Source organism: Puma concolor, chromosome D1, assembly GCF_028749965.1.
Source record: "Puma concolor isolate L17-30 chromosome D1, mPumCon1.1.hap2, whole genome shotgun sequence".
In the NCBI taxonomy this organism is placed as follows: Eukaryota; Metazoa; Chordata; class Mammalia; order Carnivora; family Felidae; genus Puma; species Puma concolor.
The window spans coordinates 38069150-38090734 of NC_141676.1; the positions used below are offsets into that span (position 1 = coordinate 38069150).

Consider the following 21585-nt stretch of genomic DNA (forward strand, 5'->3'; position numbering starts at 1 on the left):
GATAAGGATACTGAGCTCAGACAAACGAAATTGTTTTCTCCTAAGTGGTTGGAAATATGGTGTGAAGCCAACTCCAGCATTGCTTTTGGCAATTCCTAGTAAGGGCGATATTTTGGATCACCTATTCCTTTCTATGTTTTCAAAAATAAATTCTTAAGGCAAGCAACTATAATGTCCACCATTACTGATGAAGAACTAGGATTTTGACCTTAAAAGCCCTCTGGTTACACTTCCAGTTTTTATTTATGTTTCCAGACATATCATAAAAGAACCATGCTCTATCAAGAAAAAAAATTAAGGAATACAATGATAAAAAGGCACCAAAAATGATGGAGTATGGTCAAAGATTAACTGGAATCTACCATTTGGATGAGCCTGTTGCTCCTTGAGTTGAGTGCATTCATTTCCTTGAAAAAAGAGACCAACTTGGGGTTACTTCTGAAACAAATATGCTCCTAGATATGAGAGAGAAGACAAAGCAAAATTGGAGACACTTTGTCTTGTCCTTGTGTATAACCTTGAGATCCAGACAGGATTTTTAAAGGGAAGAAAGAAAAAGAGAGAAGTATTATTTCATAAATAATGTGCTTGGTTCTTTCTGTCTAGAGTTGTGAAAGCCAGGGACAAGTGGATCACTCTGCCTTGGACTCATCATGCAAGGTGCGGAAAGCATGAATCATGTATTTGTCGATATATTTTGATTATCCACATCCTGTTCTTGGGTTGTGAGTGGGTGTATATGCAATGAAGGAAACAAGCTTTTACCTTAACATCTGGAAAGACACTACGATCCCCAGAGCACATCATCTTCCCCCACACCATGTCTGCCTTGGCACTCTTGTACCAGCCCCTCCCCTCTCCTATGCAACATCCTGTAAGACAGAAATGCTCATCTCAGGCTCCACTAAAAATTATTTCAAATATAAAATAGCATCTGAACAATATAGTCTAGCACCAAAGACACTGCACAACCAGCCTAATCATCCTATCTAGTCTCATATCTCTTCCTAAGCACACTTGATATTATATTCTCACCACCTTCTGGCTCTTTCAAACACAACACAGTAGTAACACCTCCGTGATCTGCCAGTGATGGGTCCTCTGCTGCTATGCCTTTCCTCCACTTAGAACATGGGCAAACATCTATTCTGCTTTCAAAGTCTAGTTCAATATCTTCTCTCTGTCTCAGACTTCCCTTCTGAAAAGAAGAATTGATTTAACGAGGAGGATAATATTCTGCTTGCATTTCAACTATGACCATGCATTCTCCCATTGATTATTTGTTGAGTTCATAATGTGTATATTAGGCCTTGGATATAGTATGGAGAGCAAAAGATATGCCTCATAGCATTCACAGTTTAGTGGGAAAAATATGTTAATGTTATAGTTATAAACAAACAAATAAATGCCTAATTACAAATTGTGATAAATCATATGTAAAAGTGAAATTATACAGTGGTGTACCTATGTCAGGAATGATTGTAAATATTGACTGATATGCAGAATTTGCTACCCAAATGCAAGAGGTTCTACATACACGAAGTTCTTTCTTTTTTTTTTCTTTTTTTTTTTTTGCTCTGATAACATTCTTTCTACAGTTATTTCTATTTCTATTTGTCTTCTCTTCTAAACCATGAGCTTCTCAAGAGCAGACAATATGCCTAACTCATTTTTCTGTCTCTATAGTTTAGTAATAGGTCTGCACATAGCTTAATAGACGTTGAAGTAATGAATGAGCAAATACTGTAACTCTTGAAAAAATGTTTTAGTATGATAGATTTAAGCTTAGCTGATTAATATTTCTTCCTTTTAAATGTTTAGTTCATTATTTTGAGAGAGAGAGAGAAAGAGAGAGAGCACACACACAAGCAGGGGAGGGGCAGAGAGATAGGAAAAGAGAGGATCCCAAGCAAATTCCACGCTGCCAGCACAGAGCCCAATGTGGGGCTCAAACCCATGAACTGTGAGATCAGGACCTGAGCTGAAGTCAAGAAGAGCTGGACATTTAACTGACTGAGCCATCCAGGTGCCCCACATTTCTATATATTAAATACATCTAACTTGTTCTGTGTGTATACTCATCGACACTTAGGTAGTTTGAGAAAATTTTCTTCCACCCATAGACTAGGTCAAGTCTTCCATTTGAACTTCTCAAAGCACCTATCCATCTCTTTCATAGTATCTGTCACAACCATAATTGATTTTTCTGTTCATTTCTTTATTATCTGTCACCTCCATGTATTAAGAGTTCCATGAAGGCAGGATCCTTTTAGCTCTTTTCCCCACCATATTTCTAGTACCTGCCACATAATACATTCTCAATAAATATTTATTGCTTGACACACTGCCTAACTTCCTGAGTGAAAGAGTGGTTCTTAATTAGCTCAAAAGCTCTGTTGTGAATCCTAAGTTGTAGGCTAACATTACCTTCTGTTAATGACTAGCTTAAATTAAATCCTAAGTTTTGTAAGAGTCAGGAAGAGAGTAGCATCACAGAAAGAAGCCCACCAGGATGAAGCGAACCTCCAGTAACCATCAGGATTTTAAAAATGTCAGATAAGAATATAGACAGAAAGATAAACTTTAGTCTTACATGTAATGGGGTTCTGAGAACAATTACACTTCTTTAAGTTGACTTGAAAAACTCAGCTATATGTCAGTGAGAATAAAGTCAGAAAACTTCAGAGCTTCAGAGCCAGGAGGATCTTTGGAAACCATCAAGGCTAACCAATTCCTTTATTTTGGCAGATTTAGGAGTTCAATCCAGATAATTCTCATTTTTATACTATCCCATTGCAACTGGAATTGAGAATTAATATTCCTTTAGATTAATGGTGATATACTAATTTCTACTCTGCATTCAAGGAGATAGGTACACCCCCCAAAGCCCTTTTTTAATCTTTGAGAAGCAGTCCAATAGACTCTGAGGAGATCTGCTAGAAAGAAGGCTTTCATCTGTGACATTTATTCTCATGCACACTTTTGTTGGCTTTGTACCCAAGAACTTCATTTGGATTCATAAACCTATTCACAAATGTGTATAATTCTACCTTTATCTTGACTTTATAAAATAAAATCATTCCCCGAAAGCTGTTGCATTAAATGCTATTTTGAAAGCTGTCAAATGCTCTGGAATATCATGACAATATCTTCACTGGAAGCCCAGAGATTTAAAAACAAACAAACAAACAAACAAACAAAAACTTGGAGAGAAATAAGACTTGTGTTCTCTCGGGAAAATATCTTTTCTGGTTTGCTTATTTTGTATTTTACAATGCAGAAAATTGTCTGAAAAATATAATAAAAAGTCATATATAAATTCCCAGAATAAACAAATATTGGAATTTTATTATATTCGCTTCAGATCATCTTTGCAAGTTAAAAAATGACAATTTGAAATTTCTCTTATGTTTTTCCCAAATCTATTCTCCTCCTTCCTTTCCAGGTGTAACCACGATGAATACTTTTATGTGCTTCCTTCCTGTCCATGTCTTTATCCTCTTACTACACAGTATATCATCTGATAACTGTATATTATAATTTACATAAATAGCATCCTACAGTGCCTATTATCTGCACTTGTTTTCTGTCACATAAAATCTATAAGCTAGAAATAGAAAAATAATTTAGGTAATCACCCTGAGCCATTTCGTTTTGGTAAAGATAAAAATATCTGAAGATAGTTTCCAAACTGAGGTCATACTTGAAGAATTAACACCTTGCATTTCCTTAGCACAATGGGGAAAGGTGCAAACAAAATGACCCTTGTTAAAAACTAGAGTGCAAGATGCTGTGCTACACGCTTTATATGGTATTTTATGTCATCACAGTCCCAGTTACAAGTTAGGGATTAGAGTGTCATATTATTGGTGAAAAAACAACAACAACTGAGCCTCAGAGAAATTAAGTCACTTCCCCAAATCATACAGCTATTTAGAAGCAATCAACTGTAGCGATCATGAGTACAGGATCTAAAGCCAGATGGCTTGCTCTCATGTTGTTAACTTTACTCCATTAGTTGTATGACCTTGGATAAGTTACTTCACTTCTCTGTGCCTACATCCTCTCATTTACAAAACAGAGTTGACAACAATATCTACCACAAAGGGTTATTTGGAAGATTAAATGAGTTATGTATGCATATATGAAACCCCAAGATAGTGTCTGGAATTTTATAAGCCCCATATAAATGATTCCTAGTATTAATACCATCATCATCATCATCAGATCCCTTACTCACATCCTCCTTTAAAATGTAATCAAAGGTAATAACACCTAAACAAACAATGAAAAACAGAAACTAAATGAAAATGAGGAATGAAGATAAAAACAGCACTGAGTCAAACAGCATGTCTCTAAGCTTCTGGAGAAGGAGACAAAGAAAAGGAGACATGGTGGAGCTCCATGTCTTTTCCTTTCTAATTGCCCACATGCACTAATGCATAGGAAAAGCATTCCTCAAACTCTTGGAAATGCAAGGATCTTCATCTAATGCATATTGAGCAAAGTAATAAAACGTGTCCTCCAATGTGATTTAACAAAACTGGAGAGGTTTCTTCATTTTGTTTGCTCTTGGTGAAATCTGAGGGTTTCATTCAACAAAAGTGGCTGACTTTGGACAAGGGACAGGGTAATAAGTCCAGATTATGCAGCTTTTAGCTGCCTGGCTATATTCATGGGAGAAGCTTGGAGAAGCTTGAGCATTTTAAGGGACTGTATTGCACAGAGCCACCTTCACAAATAAAGTGTTTCTGACAGCAGCTGAATGAAAATTCAGGTTTGAGGTCTTGCATGAGGACGGAGAGCAAAGGATAAAAAAACAACCCTGCTCATTATATCACCACAGTAAGAATGAAATCTCAATCGTCGTTATTTGTCATTAGGACTGACAAGGCAGTATGTGGATGCAGGGGGAACAAATGGAAAGAGAAAATGTACAGGTCATTAGAAACCCAGGGGAGGAAAACAAACAAAAAGAAATGTGAAGGAGAACAGGAAAATGAACATAAGAAGTTCAGCCCATCCGTCTCTTTTCCTGCGGAGACTCAGACCCTGGAGATGGTTGATGTGGATCTTCCTGCACAGCCTGGACCCCATGCAGCGTGGAGATCTCTAAGGCTGAGAATAGCTTCCTCACCTGTAACTTAAAAAAAAAAATTGACATGGTGCCAGGGTTGGTGGCTCTGTTGGTTAAGCGTCCAACTTTGGCTCAGGTCATGATCTCAGGGTTCACGGGTTCGAGCCCCGTGTCAGACTCTGTGCAGACAGTTTAGAGCCTGGAGCCTGCTGCAGATTCTGTGTCTCCCCCTTGCGCTGCCCCTCCCCTGCTCTCATTCTCTCTCTCTCTCTCTCTGTCTCTCTCAAAAATAAACATTTTTTTAAATGTTTAAAAAAATTGTCATGGGGAGCACCTTGAAGGCAGCCCACCTTTGGGAACTTGGGGGATTAAGAAAATATTTTCTCAGCAAAGTCCTGGTGTGCAAAAGCCTTTCCTCTCACCTCTGCGTGGCCTGTCTGGGCATCTGGGCGTGCTGCAGACACTTCAGTGAGGAGATTGGACTTAAGGATCCATGAGAGCAGGGGCTGATTTCTCACCACGCTATGGACAGTGACTTGCACAGTGTAGGTGCTAATAAACCTTTGTTAAATGAATACGTAAATTAGTAAATGAGCCACAGAAAAGCCAATTGTCAGGAGCACTGTCTGTAAACAAACACGGGAATAATAAGCTACAGATAGTAATTTAAATATCCATCACGGTTATAGAGGTTATAAGTGTGTATATGTGACTTTGCATTTCCCCAAATCATCCACACAAGCAGAAAGATAAAGGGAAAAAAAGATGTAAAATTAAAATTTTCATAAATAAGATACTGGTTACGTAGACTAAATATGGCTCATGTTATGTAACAGAATATTAGACTCTAGAACTCTGTTGTTCAAATAGGAGACTATGCATGCAATATTGTTCAGTGGAAAAATTGGTTTGCAACGATAGATCAAGTATGACTTCAAATTTGAAAATTGCAAAACCTTTTTGTCCATTTTTTTTATAAAGATTCCAGAAATGTTAACAGTGCTTATCTCTGGATAGTGAGATTATCAGTTATCTTCACTTTCATTGTTTTCAATACTGTCCTTTACCTAATGAAGCTCCCCTCCCTTATACTACATTTATAATCAGAAGAGTAATAAAGTGATTTAAAGATAAAAATAAATCACTCTTTTGCTGTGGCCAAATAGTCTGTATCTCATTCTAATACTGCCTAGGGAATCTTTAGGAAGTTAATTATGCTGTCTTACACCTGGTTCCCCTACTTGGAAAATACAAATACTAACACTGATATGTGGCATTTCAATTTTACAAGGCAGATAGATGTGTGGATGAAATGGGGTAACACATAAGAAAGCATTTTGCAAATTACAACATACCTGAAACATATAACACTCCACATGGGGATAACCATTGGGATGAGGAGGAAAAGGGGAGAATGAAGAGAAAGGGAAGATAAGAGGTAAAAGCACATGAGGGTGGCCCGTGGTAATATCTGGAGACAATAGAACGCTTCTCTTACAGAACTGTAAACTTTTGTATTACAGAATTGGGGAAATTATAGACTGTTAGGTCCAAGACACTTTCATTCCTGCCAAAGATATGCAAAGATGGCATGTCAGGCTCCATAAAAATTAGTCTGGGTGTCTGGGTGTCTGGCTGTTGTTTCTTTGTGCAGAGGATTTCGGGAAGACACAATACATTCCTTCACTTCCCCCCCCCCCCCCCCCCCACACACTGAGCTTATGTAAGTCATGGATATGGGGTAGTGGTTGAACTGATAAATATTCTCCAATTAATTTCTTAAATTAAGTCCTGGCTAAAAAAGAAGATAAAAATAAAAACAAAGCACAGCTTACTGTGCTACTTCTTTCCACACCCACAACATGCTCTGTGTCCCTTGATCCAGTCAGTTTCATGTATTGACCCTCAGTGTCATCATTAGTTAAACAAAGAGTGTTAACTAAATCATCCCAGAAGTCCTGTTGAGTAGTAAAGTTCTATGACTCTAAGATCCCAGTGCTATATAATTATGGTCTTCCCCTTCCACACATCTGTAACATTGGGAATCAGAGCAAAATGATCACTTTTCCAGTAACACAGACATTCCACTGGCCGCTACCTTGATAAATCTCTCTCACCGCTTGCTGGTTTGGCTGACACATTATACCCTATGATGCTGTTACTCTGTTTTACCTTGGGAAACTTATTTAACCTTTATTAGCTTCAGTTTCTTCCTTTGTAATCTGGGAATAAAAAGAGTAACTACTGTGGGTCATTGTGGAGTTTTGTGAGATACTTTATGTAGAATGGTTAGGACAGTGTCCAGCACAACCAACAAATGCAATCCAAATTGTATAGTATCCTTGACGTGACAACTTTTGAATTTTTTCCTAAAAATTTTTAAGCTCAGCACACATGTTATGAGAAGTCCATCACTGAAAGATAGAGTTTGACTCAGAGAACTATTCCTTGATGTAAAACTCTGTCTAGGGAACCACCTCCCATACAATCTAAAGAATGCCATGTTTTTCCATTAAATCTCAAGTAGCTAAAAAGATTATTATTCTTGAGCCTAGATTTGGCTTCATTGTAGCACACAAAAGTTAAATTTGCATTAATGTTACAAACTAAATAAAATAAACCCAAATTAATGTATTGTATTTTACAAAAGGATAAATAGAGCATTTTATTAACTTTTTTTTTTTTTTTTTGCAGCAACAAAATGATAGTCCACATCTTTTCATTCAACACAACAAAAGCCATGATCACATTACATCACTTTGAGACACAAAGCAAAGGATGTTTTTATTTTCTCAAGGTTCAGGGATGGTTTGCATCTTTAAAACAAATGTTATGTTTTCTATTTGCAGTAGCAGGGGTTTCCAGTCACTAGCACAGTACAATGAACCAATGAACCAATGAACAGATCAAATATCCAGAATAGACAATTAAATACACCAATCATATTTTGCATTGAATTGGGAAATGTGTTATTATCATTTAGAACATTATAAAGATGTCTGATGTCAACTTTTTGAAAGAAAAAAAATCATTCCAACCACCCAGACAGCTACCACAAGCAAAATGAAGATAATATACAGACAGGAAATTGTATGCATTGCACTTATTGCTTGGAACACAAATGTTGCAATTCCTGTTGAGTTATATTAAGAAATGACAAGCAAAATGCCTCTGCCCCCATCTAAAATTCTATGACTCTATGAAAGTAGAAATTGCAGTCCCCTAACCCAACATGAGGTGTATGCTATTTTTGGTTTTTTGTGAAGATTGTTTATTATGTTTTTGTGTATGGATATGTATAAGATATACAGATATATATATATAGATATAATTTTTAATATAATTTATTGTCCTATATATTTAAGACAAAGATCTTTTAAATGGGACTTTAAATAATAAAATTGTCTACTTACAGTATCTCTATTAAGTTTATCTTTTCATATTATATATAGCTCTGTGGCACAAGGTTAATATAGTATTTCATTATTAAGGAAGAAGAATATCTAAACAATTTTCTATTTCTTTTGTTGTTAATATTGCATTTTAAGGGATATATCTCCGTAGTAAATTTCTTATTAGATTCTTTATGGCATGTGTATCTTTTTTTTCTAATGCAAGTTACAACCAGTACAAAGTTGTAATAAAAAATACATTAAAGTCTATTTACTTTTTATATTTTTTTGCAAAAAAGTTATGTGATATGCTACATGAAACGTCAGATTTTGTTGAAGTGTGAAGTGTTTTATACTGTTAGGTAAATGAATGGAAGAACATGAAGCATACCCCCCACTTTACAAGTTCTCTTTCACAGATATAAGTATATGTGCACAAGCATTTCATATAAAACACTGCAAGATATTTCTTTTCAGAACCAACAAAATATTCCACATTATGTAATAACAATAATTATTTAGTACACCTTGCTAGTTGCTAGCCCACAATATTCTTCTCTAATTGAGAGATATATCAACTCTATAATTTATATTCAATAAATGTTGCCAACACCTGATGCAGCCAACATGACACCTTTAGTTTTCTTAACAGGACTTCTGCATGATACCTTGCAATACAGTGTAACAAATATATAAGTGCATTTTGCATGATCAAGTAGCTTTGGCTTCCTAACCTTTGTAGGATGGGATGTGCCAACTGTTTTAGTTGTGCTTTATTAAATGGTGATGAGTTTTAGCTCACATGAATCCAAAGAGTAACTACTTGCTTCTACAATTTTGACCAGTCAACCATTAAATCACAAACGCAAAAATGGATGACCTGAATGGGAATGATGGCATTTCACAACTTCTACAGATTGCACTTGATGGAAACTTCATGAGTTTTTTTCTTTGTTTGTTTTTTTGATTCGTTTTTATAGCAAGAGTTGCCTGGTTGATATGTTTATGTGTTTACATCACTTTTTTTTTTTTTAATTTTTGTGCAATCACAATTAATGTAATCACAAACACTAAAAATAAATCCAGCAATTAGCTTTGTTATGAATAATCATCTCGGTCCTTATAGGTGTATGAGTCTTGTACTTCTTCTTGTACGAATTCCTCTTTCTTTTCCCAACCATTTGGCCAACCTCCATTGGCCTGTGTTGTGGCACCATAAGACTTGGTGGTACCATAATTTATATAATTTTGAGTAATGTCCCCTGTTTCTTCATCAAGCTCATCTTCATGGATAAATCCACATTTTTCTTCACTTGTTTCTTCAGGGTCTGCCCAGGGTTGCTTCTCTCCTGAGGCAAATATTGCGTAAAATATAACTCCGCCATAGTGGACCAGGGCAGCAATCAGGAAAACATACTGCCACTCTTCACGTGACTGTAGTGACAAAAATTGGCATTGTGAGAACAAACTCCCTGTGTTTAAAAAAGCATAACATCTTCTTTGAATTCACCACCATCAAGCTTTTCATACAATGCTATCTTTAGGGGAAACCCCTCTTCTGAGTATATAAAGCAAATACTGTGATAGAAATTTTCCATAATCCTATGACTTTTCATTAATTAACATTTTTTGTAAATCTCAGGATCTGAAATAAAACTCCAAATATACCTGTGGTCTGCTAATTTTTAAAATACCCATAATCTCTCTTTTAATTTCCATTCATGTACTTATATTTTTTTCCTCCTAATTCTTTTGTTTATTTCTTTTTGGTGAACCATAATTTTGAAGCTCTACATATAAGGACAAATACCTGATAATAATATTCTTCCATGATACCTGTGGATTCTGAATTGACATTTCCAAATAAAGCTCAGAAGACTTCTATTTTCATGTTCTAATAAGCTAAGAGAAAAAAGTTTTTTTGTTGTTTCGCCAAACCAGAAATATAAGAAATATTAAAAGGTGTTGGAAACCATATTGTCTATTGGTTGGGAAAGAAACCTTCCTCAGAGTTCCTCGAGAGAGATTTTCTTCTGAGCCTCATTTATCTCCCTTACTCAGAGGTCTGGTGACAGGACCACAAAGAGAATGTCAAACAGAACACAGGAACTTTTTTTTACCATGAGAGAGAATCTTCTAAAACTAACACTTCCATCTTACCTTATTCTTTGTCATTGCACCAACAATGATAGGGCAAACCATTCCTGACAATGTGCCAACACCATTTGAAATGCCCATTAAGATACTTGCATATCTTGGAGCAATATCCAAGTGGTTAACATTGAAACCTGAAACATACACACAAGCTTAAACTCAGAGAATCCTAAACCTCTTAGAAGTGGGTGACTGTAGAATATTCTCTACCACACTCATCGCCCTCTTTAGAAGATACTAGGGATACAGCCTGTGTTCAATAAGTATTTTTTGATAATCTAGCTCAGGGATATAGTGGGAGTATGAGGTATGATTTCTTACACAATACTTAAAATGTGATGCTCACACTACAGAGAGATTTTCTCTGAAGGAGAAGAAAGAGAAGAAGAAGAAGGACAAGAAGAAGGAGAGGAAGAAGGAGGAGGAGGAGGGTAAGCAGGAGAGAAATTGGTAGTAACAAATCCAAATAATTATTTCTAAATGTTTATTCTTTTTATTTTCTAGTGGAAATATTATGAGTAACTTTTAAACAGTCAGAATATTAAAGAGGAAAGGAAAGTGTGTGTGTGTGTATGTGTGTGTGTGTGTGTGTGTATTAACAGCAAAAATCAGGGTGTTACATTTATAAATTTAAAAACATATCTTACCAGAAATAGCAAATCCACTGAATCCCACTGCAAGTACCAAGAATGAGATAGCTACACCTCTAGTATGAGAATAGCCAACAACCAGAAGCAGTGTTGCTTCCATGCCAAAACCTTCAGAAACAAACACATAGAAACACTTCACAAATTTGTGTAAATTTTTCCAATGAGCTAAAACTGCTAAAAACGTTCATGCCTATCTGACATAGCAAACCATTTCAGGAAGTCTATTTTAAAAATAATAAGAACAGTATATGCACAGGGATTACTGAAGCCTTTCAATTTAATAAAAACATTGAAGACAATCTTCAGTTTCAGTGGTGGGCAGGGAAAGTTGGTTATGTGGTTACTTAAAACTAGAAATTATGAAAATTTGAAGATAGAGAAATGACTATAAATGAACAACGAAGACACAAATTGTGCTGCATATTTGATACGCACAGAAAAATTTACTCACTCCTGTAGATCAGCAGTTTGTGAGCCAAAATCATGTCCTTAACATCACTTATGTACTTACCACCACAATTCATGATCTTTCTTACTGTAGTTGTTGAAAGAATTTGCTTGCTTCTTAGAAAATCTGCAATCTGCCCTCCAATGGGTACAATAATTGTCATTACCAAGTGTGGCACAGCAGATAGCATGCCAACCTGAAGGGGAAAAAAAAGAAGAGACATATATGTGACCATAAGTAATATGGGCAACTTAATCGTCTTGGTTTTCTGAATCCATCATACTCTTTATGGAAAAAGAAAGGAAATAAAATACTGTCTCCAAATGACCACTTAGTCCTAGAATAAGCAATAACTTCCACAGAATAAATGAGAAAAGCTAAGTAAATTTACTTTTTGTCTTTTGGAAGAGAATGCTTTTTTTCTGTGTGATGAATCAGTAAAATTTGAGTTTATGAATAAATTATCTTGAATCTTATCACAGACTGATTCACATTTATGTGCCCATATTATATTCTTTTTTAAATTTTTTTTAACGTTTTATTTATTTTTGAGACAGAGACAGAGCATGAACGGGGGAGGGGCAGAGAGAGACAGAGACACAGAATCGGAAGCAGGCTCCAGGCTCTGAGCCATCAGCCCAGAGCCCGACGGGGGGCTCGAACTCACGGACTGTGAGATCGTGACCTGAGCTGAAGTCGGATGCTTAACCGACTGAGCCACACAGGCACCCCATTATATTCTTAAATGTATTTGGAAAACTTCATCATTAGTGAGTGAGAGAGAGATAGAGACAGAGACAGACTCAGAGGCACAAGAAACATATTGGATAAGGCTGGAAAAGGCTACATTAAAAATTTTTTTTTTTTTAATTCTTAATAAGGCTAAAAACCTTAAGTGCAATTTAAATGTGTATCTCTTATGAGTTTCATAGTTAGTTTCTAAGCTAAATTTAGCCCGGAAAATGAAAATAAGTTCTTTAATTTTAGGTATTTTCTATGTCAAATGTCAATCTTTTGGTCACATTGTCCTGCAGTGGTATATAGTTTCTGTATTAATTTCATACGAAATAGCTCGTAACTAACCTAGAAGCATCAATTCAACACACATTTTTTGGCCAGTAATTATGTGCAAGGTACTCTTCTCTAGGCATCATGAAGGCAGGAAGTATGAAGAAAATGCATTTTAATTGTATACATGGACTTAGTAAATTTTGAATATAAACATATAAGGAAGTGTTTTCCCTAAGTATAATTTGAAGTACAGTTCTTGGCAAATTATAAGTACTGGGAAAAAGCCTATTATTTGTGTATAAAAACGTCTTCCATGTTAGATCATTGAAAGTTTGAGACAAAGATTGCTGTATTTTACAATGGCATAAGTATAGTACCACAACCACAGAGTCAGGCTGTTACAATAATTAATTGAGATAGTGAATGACTCCTAAATAGCTTAAATATATGAGTTATTTAATTCTATCTCTTTTATCCAGATGAAAGTTTATTATATTCTCTCGTATTGATGAAGAGAGTGTAATTTAAAAGGGCTAAGTGATTTCCAGAACCAAATATTGAGCCATTTTCACCTGAGTCAAAAAACTGGGCTTTTAACAATTTATGGTTAGTACTATTAACCATCTGAGAAAGAAAAATCAAATAAAACCAGTTAACATGTGTGAATACTTTTAGTTCAGTTCAAAACCTGGCATTTAGGATGGCCAACAGGCACATGAAAAGATGCTCCACGTCACTCCTCATCAGGGAAACACAAATAAAAACCACACTGAGATATCACCTCATGCCAGTCAGAGTGGCTAAAATGAACAAATCAGGAGCCTATAGATGCTGGAGAGGATGTGGAGAAACGGGAACCCTCTTGCACTGTTGGGAATGCAAACTGGTGCAGACACTCTGGAAAACAGTACGGAGGTTCCTCAAAAAATTAAAAATAGATCTACCCTATAACCCAGCAATAGCACTGCTAGGAATTTACCCAAGGGATGCAAGAGTGCTGATGCATACGGGCACTTGGTACCCCAATGTTTATAGCAGCACTTTCAACAATAGCCAAATTATGGAAAGAGCCTAAATGTCCATCAACTGATGAATGGATAAAGAAGTTGTGGTTTATATATACAATGGAATACTACTTGGCAATGAGAAAGAATGAAATATGGCCTTTTGTAGCAATGTGGGTGGAACAGGACAATGTTATGCTAAGTGAAATAAGTCATACAGAGAAAGACAGGTACCATATGTTTTCACTCTTATGTAGATCCTGAGAAATGTAAGAGAAGACCAGGGGGGAGGGGAAGGGGGAAAAAAAGTTACAGAGAGGGAAGGAGGCAACCACAAGAGACTCTTAAAAACTGAGAATAAACTGAGGGTTGATGGGGGGTGGGAGGGAGGCAAAAGTGGGTGATGGGCATTGAGGAGGGCACCTGTTGGGATGAGCACTGGGTGTTGTATGGAAACCAATTTGACAATAAATTTCATATTTAAAAAAAACTGGCATTTAGTAGAGGCTCCACAAATGTGAACGAAGTAAAAGTATAAGCTAAATTGACATTAAAGCAAACATTGCTTTTCAGAACAGCACCTTGAAAAAAGCAGAGTGTTCTTTATTCTTAACTACAGTAGATATATTTAAAGCAACCACTGTGTAGAGAGAAACCATCAGACAAGAAAACATTCTGAAATACACCATGCTGGATTTGTGTAGAGTTGTATGTCGTGTGTCTGATATTCAGAGGCAGACAAAGCCTAAGAGTGACCTGCATTTCTGAAGTCCACACAACTGGCCTGCATCTTGACCAGTGTTTGAGACATCTGAAAAGTTCTCAAATTGAACACCCTTTGCTATTTACTATCTACTCAATAAACATTTTATTCCTTTGGATAAACAAAGAATAAAGCTATGATTATTACTTATTCTTTCAGGAAAACACTGTGGGAAGTACAAGAAGCTAACAATCTCAAGGTTAATGAGACAGAAGTTGAGAATATTTAAGCATGCTGACTTAATATTTGAAGGTACTGAATCTCCAAGTTCCTTAGACAATGTTTATATATTCTGTATGCGACCTCATCAGGGCCAAGTTGCAGAACTTTGAGTAACTTATTCAACTATCTTCTCAGCTTTTGGTGACTTATCATAATTAATCATTTGCGATCACATGTTATCAGAATGATCAAGACTTTTTGGGAGTATCATTATTTATGATAAACACACAGTACTTTGCTCATTATTTTAAGGCTAAATGTTTTTACATCTAAATATAATTAGATATATATACTTAGATAGATAGATAGATAGATAGATAGATAGATAGATAGAGTTTAGATAGTTATATCTATATATAGATATAGTTTTTTATCAGTATATATAGACTATAACTGATTGGTTCTTCATAGAAACTCCAGGTCATTAGACTTTGTGCACCCTCCTCTTTGTGCTTCTCCTCTTTGTGCTTCACAATCTGGATTTCCTCTCTCCCGACCTGTGTCACAGTCCTTGTAGAAATTGGCAGGTTACCACGCAACAAAGAGCAACCACTCAACACTTCTTCTCTGCCCCTAAATGTGAAACTCAAAAGGAATCAATGTCTCCTGTCACCTGTTATCTCTTGTAACCTGACCTCTCAAAGGACTGGTTAATCCAAGCACTGGCCTTCCCTTGATATACCATTTTCAACATACATATGTGTATATGTGTGTGTGTGTGTGTGTGTGTGTGTGTGTGTGTGTTTCTGCCTTACCTGAGTCAGTCTACCTGAATATTAAGCTATTATACTTGTCATTGAGTCTGCAAGATACTCAGTTTAACTAAGGTTGTAGAAATATATATTTTAATATATAATTTAATTTATATATATTTTAATGTTTATTTATTTATTTATTTATTTATTTATTTATTTTAAGAGAGAGAGAGATTGAGAGAGAGAGAGAATACCAATCAGGCCATTCTGTGAGCACAGAGTCTGACACGGGGTTTGATCTCCCCAACCATGAGATTACAACCTGAGCCGAAATCAAAAGCCAGAGCATAACCAACTGAGCCCTCTCCATTTAAATATTTTAGTTTGCTTACATTTTGCTGAGTTCTGAAAGAGGATATTAATGGAATTATTTGTACAAGAGAAAATTGGGGCTGGCAAGCATTCAAACATCAGCACTAGGTTATGTATCAATTGTTTATTGTACAGCTTGGATTCAGAGCCATGCCAGCCTGGATCCAAAACCCATGTTCTATTTATTTTACTACCTCCTTTACACATTTTTCAAGGAAGTCTGTGACTTATTTTAAGCCAGTATAATGAAAATTTTCAAGCCAATCTGTGTGTGTAGAATTTACCTACAATTTTAGTTAAAAATACAGTAAGTGAATCAAATCAACTCATCTGGTTATTGTATTTAGGTTTTGCAAAATATCATTGCTTTTACTCAAGCATTTTCAATTAAGTGGAGCTACAGGGCCAGAATGACCACAGTTTCATTAACATCAGTTGGCTCCTTCAATTTTTCCCCATGAGACCTGACTTTATTAATAGCGTCTCAGTGTCATATTTGTCCTAGATTATGAAAATGGACTCACACCTCCAGCAGCCTTTGTTGAGAAGTATAACACCTCTCAGAGCTTCCAAAGGCTACCCTGCAATGTTTGATCAGCTCTAGAGAGAAGAGGCCTATCTAAAGCAGCCATTCTTCTCAGGAATGGAGGAAACAGTTTCCTTAGAAACAGGGATTACAAAAGAGCTCTTAGAATAGCTTCTCCTAAACTCAGGTTTTCTTCAATTCCAGGCCTCTGATAGTCTTTCAAGTAGAGACATAATATGAATAGCGAGCCCAGCTGGACGTATGTAATGACATGAAGAGAAATGGCAAGTCCATTGCCAGCACAGACAAGTGTATTCAGTACTCGGCAAAGGGCTTGGCAGAGATGGTATTCAACAGATACTTTGCTAAGTGCTTAAATGAACATAGGGTCTACCTGAATTTGAATAGCATAGTAAAGGGAAATGAAACATAAATTAAAGGATCAGGGCTTCAACTCGATCCTGGCATATATTACCAGCTTGGCCGTAGGCAATTTAAATACCTTCCCTAGTTTGTTTCCTCACCAATAGAAATGATGATAGTTATCCAGCTGGTCAACCAAACAAGGTTGTTTATGAATATGAAAGGACCTTGTAAATTTCAAATCCTTCTATAAATATGAAGTTGTATTTTCATTTTCATTTTTTCTTTACGGAATGTCTCAAAATGATTACATTTTCACAGCTACGAACGAATGTCTGTAGCATTTAGCATACTGTGCTGTAACTGGTAACTAATTGCTTTCGTCTATACCACCAAGCTGTGAACTCTTGAGGACAGGAACCATGTTTTTATTTCTGAATCCTACACATCTCATATTCAACAAAAGCTTGTTAAATGAATAAATTGAATAAATGGCACATAAGATTGTTTTCAGCTTTTTTTTTTTTTTTTTTTGCTATCTCAAATCTTTTAGCCAGAGAGATTTTTTTAAGTTTATAAGAATTTTTTTTAATTTTTTTCTTTTACTTGAGTGTAGTTAAAACACAATGTTACATTAATTTCAGGTGTATGACAAAGTGCTTCCACAAGTCTATATATTTTGCTACACTCACCACAAGTGTGGCTACCATCTGTCACCACACAATGGCATTACAGTATCATTGACTGTGTTCCTTATGTTGCGTCATTTAATCCAATGACTTATTTATTCCATAACTGGAAGCCTGTATCTCCTGCTCCCCTTCACTCATTTTGCCCATCCCTTATTTCCCACCCCTCTGGTAACCCCCAATTTGTTCTCTATATTTACACATCTGATTCTGCTTTTTGTTTGTTTCTTCATTTAGGTTTTTTTAGATTACACATATGAGTGAAATCATAAGGTATTTGTCTTTCTCAAAGTCTGACTTATTTCATCTCATATAATACCCCCTAGGTCCATCTATGTTGTCACAAATGGCACAATCTCATCCTTTTTGTGGCCACATAATATTCCACTGTGTGTGCACGTGTGCGCATATGCGTGTGTGTTATGTATGACATCTTCATTATCCATTTGTGTATCAATCAGGACCAAATCAAAATAAACTTTTACATGGAAAAGAGAGCCAGACAGATTTTTGAAAGCATTGAAGAAGAGATTGGTAATTGTATAAATACAATTCCATTTTTTGTTCACTGTAACACTATCTCTGATCTGAGACTTAAAGAAAGTTATGTTTCTTTATAGGGGAAAGGCTCCAGAGCTGCCCACCCCAACTGAGACATAAGCTCCATGAGGGCAGAGACCAGGCTGATTTTGCCTGTATTTCCATCAACAAAGAGCAGTTTTTAGCAGACAGCTGAATGAAGCAGACATTCAAACACCTTACTCAGTCTGTTTCCCAGAAGTTATTTGTTAAATAGATGACACATAAATGAGTAACTTATAAAATTTAGAAGATAGAATGTTGGCAAAGAAACTTAATATTCAGCTGAACACAAAAATAATGCACTAGTTAAACAGGATAATTTGTACATACCTTGCTGATTTCAAATCCAAAGACTTCTTCAAAATATGCCGGCTGACTAATAAGCAATAAGTAAAAAGTCCAGCTTCTGCAGAAGTTTGCAACAATTATTGCATAGACAGGCATAGATGTAAAAAATTTCCTCCATGGAGTCTTGAATTTCTGAAATCCCAAACAGAGAGCCATTCTGACCGTTTAAAATATGTTCTAACTTAAATGGGAATAATAAGTGCTTTGCATTTTCAGGATGTATATGTTGGGGCATGAGTAGGAGGTAATGAACAGTTCATTGCAAGTCTAATTAATCTTTGCTGCATGAATAATCATTGGAATAAAAAAAAGATATCAGCCTCTTCTGATTAGATAGTTTACATTTTAGGAATATGTAAGATCCTATGTTTATAGAAAACAATTCCAAAAGCACAGATCCTAGTTGTTAAGATGTTTTTTTGCAATGACAGATCATGACTTAGCTAAAGATCATTGCCATATCAGTGACCTTGTTAGTATCCAAAATATCTTATCTAAAACATTGAAAATCCAATATAGTTAGAAGAAAAATAAGAAAAATTAAGAGTGCAATATTCTAGACCCTATCTAAAGTCAATAATACGACTACAGATCTATAAATTCTCTTGAAAGACAATGGATTTCAATATAAATTCTGTGATGCTAAAGTGCAAAGTTCTGTAAAACTCATATGGTATACAGTTGGATTAAAGTGGCCACCCATCACACCATGGGCACATGATAATTAGTTATTTGTGATATTGAAAACATTTCAAAATTAACAACCTAAACATGATTGGTTTTGCTTATGATAACCATTAAAAAATTATACCTAATATTCCTAAAGATCCTCTATATGCCCAAACATAAAGCAATTTTCTTCTCCCCCTCAAGACTAATATTTTCAGACCTGAAAATGTCTCTCCTATTCTCAAGCACTTTCTCAATGACCTTATTTTGAATGTCAAAATAGAGTTTGGTGAAGAAACAATAGCCTAAAATAACTCTGTTTAACGCGAGGTTGGGACCCTTGAACCGACCAAATTAGTAAAAGAAGAGACAACCATTTTTTGCACAGATTTGGTAATTATTCCTGGATATAGAACCTTAGAATTGCTAGCCTTGATTGTGACTCTAACTAAACCTTTCAAGATCACTTTAAATTTTTTTTTTTTTTAACATTTATTTATTTTTGGGACAGAGAGAGACAGAGCATGAACGGGGGAGGGGCAGAGAGAGAGGGAGACACAGAATCGGAAACAGGCTCCAGGCTCCGAGCCATCAGCCCAGAGCCCGACGCGGGGCTCGAACTCACGGACCGCGAGATCGTGACCTGGCTGAAGTCGGACGCTTAACCGACTGCGCCACCCAGGCGCCCCCTTTCAAGATCACTTTAAAAGTAATATAGTAAGAAATTATATTTTGTGATCACAAATATATATCAGACAAAAAAGAAAAACAAACAAAAACAAAAACACAGCCTAATAACATATGAGTGCTGTGGCTTTGAATAAACATATCCAGTGACAACATCATAGATGCATTTCTTAAAATTCAATATGCTCTGGGAAAACAATGCCAGATAAATATGCTTATTTCACAGGTAATAAAAATTGTCAAATACAGGGATGTCAGCATTGTATTATTATGTTTGTATGAGAAATAACTTCAGAATATTATTAAAAGTAAATAACTTTTTCCTGCTGGGAAAGTGTTTCTATTATTCAGACCTGGAACATCTCTGCTAAGAACTTTTTTCTTCAGGTTGTAAAATATTTCATCAAATGTAAGATATATCTAATTTTATACCTTAAAAATTGTTAGGGGTCGTAGGAGGGCTTATACCATTTTGATAACAGTGTACTTACTGACCTGGCTGTTTGCTTCATAAGTGTGTTTACAAAAATTAAGCAAGTTGTTTGCTTAAGATTTATGCATTTTTCTGTATGCATGTTATATTTAATTTTTTAAGGAAAAAAAGATTTAAAAGACAATACAGTCAGCTGCAATGTGTGATCCTTAATTGGATGCAGATTCCAAAGAAATAGCTGCACAGGGCATATGAATATAGACCAGGTATTCATATTGGGACTGGGTATTAAAAATTTGAATACGATCTAGGTATTAGGCACTATCAGGGAATTATTTTTAATTGTTTTAGGTATAATAATAGCCTTTAAATTGTGAAAGAGGATTTTTATTTTTTTAGAGAGGTATATGAAGTATTTGTGGGTCAAGTGTTTTAATACATTTACTTTGAAATCATTCAGAAATAAGAAAAGTGAAATAGATAAGGCAAGATGTTAACAACTGTTGCATCTATGCCGTGGAGACATGGATGTTTCTGTTACTGTTCTTTCTGCTTTGCTATATATTAAATTTGTTCACAATAAAAAGCTAAAAATAACTAAAGTCCAAGTACAATAACTGGAATATAATCTCATTTTTAATTTTCTTTTGGAGCTTCAGGAAAGTATAAAACATCAGTAAGAAGTAAATACTATGTTCAGAAAAGCAGTAAGGTAAGGAAATTGGGAGTTTGAGATTATCTATGCTGTTTTATCAAGCTACTAGCTGCTCTTTTTAATGTCATTTCCAGAAATTGGTTTTCACTTACACTAAATTTTTAACTGTTTAAAAGCGTATGTTTGATTTAGACACACAATCTCTCAAGAACTGGTAAGTAAAAGAGGTATATTAAACAATGAAAATATAGGCTGATCAGATCATTTTTGGGCTAGAATTTGAGGCTAAATTCTGAACTCACCATGGATCAGCCTATATTTAGCTTCTGTGCACAGCGACCACTGCTGGTGGGCACCAGAGTGCACTGCCAACACCCACGCCATCCCCACATCACCACTTGTTTCCTAAGTAGCCACCATTAGAAACCATCAGGCCATTTACAGAAGGAAACAGGAAGGGGAAAGTTCTAATGCCAGTCTGTCCCATTCATGGGACTACCATAAGAATACTGTTTTTAAGTACTGAAGTTTCACTTCTGTATGATATCCAATATGGCATTTTTCCTATTCATTAAAGGCCTCAACACTAGTGGCTGATAGACCTTTGAACCTAGGATGAGGTGTCAAAGACAGGCCTTCTCTAACAAATGAAGTAGAGAATCTGCTGGAATAAAATACAATTTGAATGAGGAGAGGAGCCTTTAAAAGAAAGAGAAGCATAATGTTAAGAGACACTGGTTCCTCAGCCATGCATGGTGCCTTCTATCTCTCAGCATAAGGAAATTGAGTTTCTGTTCAGGTGCTGAATTATTGCACCTATCTAAATACGTGAGTTTTGTTCCCCA

At 35.7% G+C, this 21585-nt stretch overlaps 1 protein-coding gene across 2 annotated transcripts in view; it reads right to left on the minus strand.

Annotated features, from left to right (window-relative positions):
- Window positions 1-7716: 7716 nt before the first annotated feature.
- The window catches only part of SLC17A6 (solute carrier family 17 member 6), a 42190-nt gene continuing 28321 nt past the window's right edge, over window positions 7717-21585 (minus strand). For both annotated transcript variants that reach the window (XM_025928101.2, XM_086677808.1), the window contains exons 8-12: window positions 18279-18428; window positions 11785-11917; window positions 11271-11381; window positions 10630-10757; window positions 7717-9903 (exon numbers count right to left, since the gene is read on the minus strand). In XM_025928101.2, coding sequence (XP_025783886.1) covers window positions 9568-9903; window positions 10630-10757; window positions 11271-11381; window positions 11785-11917; window positions 18279-18428 — 858 coding nt within the window. In that variant the 3' untranslated portion in view covers window positions 7717-9567. The remainder of the gene's footprint in view (window positions 9904-10629; window positions 10758-11270; window positions 11382-11784; window positions 11918-18278; window positions 18429-21585) is intronic.